Below are 3,711 nucleotides of genomic sequence, written 5' to 3'. Positions count from 1 at the left end.
AAAAAAAAAAAAAAAAAAAAAAAAAAAAAAAAAAAAAAAAAAAAAAAAAAAAAAAAGCTGCGATGACGATCAATCAGCTGGAGAATCCCAACCCGAGAAGAGCCGACAAAAAAGAAAGAGTCGGAAATCAAAAAAGAAAAACAGAAAAACAAAAGGAAATCACCATTGCGAATAAATTCGAAGAGTACCTGAAGAGCATGATCGGATCCACGGTGAAAAAGAATTGTAGAAAGAGGAGGAAGAAGAAGAAGAATGTGGATTTAGGGTTGGAAGAAGAGGAGAAATGGAGTTCGTTTGGTTTGAAGAGGATGAGATTGGGTTTGGGGGATTTTAGGAATTTTCCTTTTTCCTTTTTTCCTTTTTTTCTTTTTTTTCCTTTTCCAATGAGATTCCGTTGTTTTCTTTGTTTTGCCTATACCACCTATTTTTCATCCATCACTTAAACGACGCCGTTTCTCTTCCTATTGATCAATTTTCATATTATGACGTAGAATTTATTATAATTAATTTTAATAATGCAATCAATTAATTTAATTACCATTAAATGACTTCATACAAAATTATTAAAATAATCATATGTTGAAATCTTAATGTAAATGTAATCCGATCAAAATTAAATTCATAATTAATAAGTATAAATGAAACGTGACTTGAATCTAATTTTTCTATAATTATTGCAACAATATAAATGTCTTTTACTTTAAGATAAAACTCTAAATTATGCTTACAAGTGGTATTAAAAAGAAAATTAAATAAATTCCATTTGCTTCTTTTAATTTTTAGAATTATATATTTTTGAGAAATTCTTTTTATTTAAAGGTAACTTTGAACCATAATTATTAAAAAAAATTATCTTCTGAATGGAAGTCCAAACTTCATGATGAACATTGCTCATTTAAGCATAGGATACCTTTGGGTGAATTATAACGGTATTAAAACCTTTCTCCGTAAAATTTAGATTTTAACATGATATATTTTAGGGTCATTAATGAATTTAAAGCTTAAAGATCGATCAAGCCTAGTTCCATCTCAATTCAAACTTGCCCCGATGCGAGTAGTCCATGAACCAACGTATTTATTCATATTTGAAACGACTCATTGGGTTAGCACATATAGACTTGTCATTGTGTCAACCCAAATATGTGTATATATAGTTCTCCATATATTATATTTTACAAATTGAAAAAGAAAATGAAGTTTTAATATTTTTAATTTAGATTCTCATAATTTTAAGTTAATATAACCTTCTTAAAAACATGAAAAAATAAATAAAATGATAAATGATAATTTATAATATATTAACTTTATCAAATAACAGAATTTTGAAATAAATTCAATAAAAAATATATAAATTCAAATAAAATAAAGGAATAAAGGAGACCAGTCATATTCTAACAGACTCATCAATGTTCATCAATGTTAGTCAAACAGACTATCACAATCATATGATATTATTCACTTCAAGTATAAGCTCTCATGGTTTTGCTTTGGGGTTTCCCAAAATGCCTCGTGCCAATGGAGAGAGTATTATTTGATTATAAATTCATGATCAGTCCCCGCCAATGTGGGACTTTCATTATCCAACAATATAAATGATTTTCCTTAGCACCCGAAAAGGAAAAAAAATTCCAATCTCTGAAACTAAATATGATATTATATATGTTCAACGCCAAGGCCTTAACTTTTGTTTTAAAAAGAGCCACCTTCGCTCAGTCTAAACCTCAATAAAATCAATGCACAACAAGCGAACTAGAAGATACAAAACCCACCAAAGTCCTCAATGGAGTAAGGAAAAATAAGAAAGAAAGAAAAAGAAAGGAAGGAAATTAAAGATGAAAGACCAAACTTAAATATTAGAAAGGCACACAAAGAACTTGCTTACAATATAGCTATAGGACCGAGGATATACAACGAATAGATGATCGGAACTAATTATGGATAGAGACTTGCCTGCTCGGCGTTGCTATTTCCATGGCGGAGATGGCGGTTGTTTATAGATGAAGTCTTGTGAGGATGATGCACCATAATTTAAATCGAGATTATGGAGCTGTTCCATCAATTGAGAACGTCTCTCCTTGAAGAAATCGAGTCGGGTTGTTAATTCTACCAATGTTGAGGAAGGCACGATCAAGTGTCTTGAGTGATCCGAAACCTGGAAGCAAAGTTTAAATTTGAATGTAAAAGATGTTCTAGACCTCAGCCAGGCAGTTTATCATTGAAGTAATGGACTTGTTTACGATGAGAGGGCGAGAGGACGGATTCGTTCACCTCTCCTGCTTTTGAGGTAGAAGGGAAAGAAGCAGAGTCAACAGCAAGTTCATCCACAGACATGCTAGTAGAAACCCCGGTACTTTTAGAGTCACTCGGGCTTAATGAATCCATAAATAGCTTCCGTGGAATTTGCTTATTACTATTTGAAGATCCTAATACTTGTCCTTTGATATTTCTCCAATCACCTCCCATCATACCCTCCTGTACCAAAAAAAAAAAAAAACAATAATAATAAATAAATAGAAACATGTTTCAGTTTAATGCATGAGACGAGGAAGATCAAATAATATGGGAAATGAAATGTTAAATTGCAGATGGATTAGATCATCCTTCTCCTAGACGAAGCCAGAATATGGGAATAATATATTAGCTATTAAGCATCTCCTAAGTGATAAACTAAATAGACAACCAGCCACCATAAGTTAGTCTACCAATGCCGTTGGAAGAGTAAATTGTAGTAAATCCAAATGCCTTTGTATGGCTACCTGTACTAAATAATACCTCACTGAGTTTCTTTTTCGAACGCATTTGAGATTCAAAGAAAATTATAAAAGTTTAAACTACGGTTGTCAAGAAAAATTATAAGATATAAAACGCTAGGTACATGACCACCTTATCATTAACATCATACAGAATTTAAATACAGAACTAGACAACCAGATATGCCGTCTAGACAGCTCGGCATTTCATGCATCTAAGGCAATAAACAGCTCAAAATTTTATTCTCGCAATGTTTAAAGATGAACTTTGTGCCAATGTAAAAAGTTTATATCAGATAACAAACAATCATAATTAGAACCATAGATGATGATATTCACTTGCTACTCATACAGAAAAAAAAAAACCGTTTATTTAACTATGAAGGACAATGCACAAGGAAGTATAGTGACAGAAAAGATACCTCACTCCTTTGTTTCCTTTCATGATTAACAAAAGCTAGGGTCGAATCAAAATCTTGCTGAAGAAATCTCCTGCGGAAATTAAAAATATTGAGGAGAAAAGAAGTAGTACTTTCTCGGAGTAAAAACAATTTAGTGAGATTTTCACATATTCAACACTACAAATTTATCAAGACATTCGATGTCATATTAAAGTAACCTACCCAACCAGACACTACCATGGGGAGTGAAGTGCTATAACATTGTACAAAATAACCTAAATATTAATTATTATGAGCAAGGAATTAGCTCCAAGTTAGAGAATAACAAGCCTAATCATTTTCTCTAAGACACCCTTGAGGATTTAATCATGCGAATAGCCCTGAATTATACCGAGATAGGCTACCAGCCCATTTTTTCAGAAAATGAGAGGGGGACGGAGGCTACGTACATTGAACCATTTCAAAGAAAACAAGAAATCCTAAGATTTGTCTGCAAGTGAACCAACAGCTGAAAAGTTGACCGAAACTTTGTGATTAAAAAAAAAAAAAAAAAAAAATCG

General features: G+C 31.9%; 2 protein-coding genes across 2 annotated transcripts in view; both read right to left on the bottom strand.

Annotated features, from left to right (window-relative positions):
* LOC111496426 (protein SMG7-like) overlaps positions 1-344 on the bottom strand; it is a 7,062-nt gene extending 6,718 nt beyond the window's left edge. The window contains exon 1 of the mRNA XM_023146858.1: positions 189-344. The gene's annotated coding sequence lies outside the window, so the exon portion shown is untranslated. The remainder of the gene's footprint in view (positions 1-188) is intronic.
* A 1,292-nt stretch (positions 345-1,636) lies between these two features.
* Positions 1,637-3,711, bottom strand: part of LOC111497912 (rho GTPase-activating protein 7-like) — a 16,918-nt gene continuing 14,843 nt past the window's right edge. Inside the window, exons 20-22 of the mRNA XM_023148928.1 lie at positions 3,173-3,242; positions 2,269-2,472; positions 1,637-2,152 (exon numbers count right to left, since the gene is read on the bottom strand). Coding sequence (XP_023004696.1) covers positions 1,964-2,152; positions 2,269-2,472; positions 3,173-3,242 — 463 coding nt within the window. The 3' untranslated portion in view covers positions 1,637-1,963. The remainder of the gene's footprint in view (positions 2,153-2,268; positions 2,473-3,172; positions 3,243-3,711) is intronic.

Source organism: Cucurbita maxima, unplaced genomic scaffold, assembly GCF_002738345.1.
Source record: "Cucurbita maxima cultivar Rimu unplaced genomic scaffold, Cmax_1.0 Cma_Scf00002, whole genome shotgun sequence".
Lineage (NCBI taxonomy): Eukaryota > Viridiplantae > Streptophyta > Magnoliopsida > Cucurbitales > Cucurbitaceae > Cucurbita > Cucurbita maxima.
This window is presented reverse-complemented; position numbering and strand designations above follow the sequence as displayed.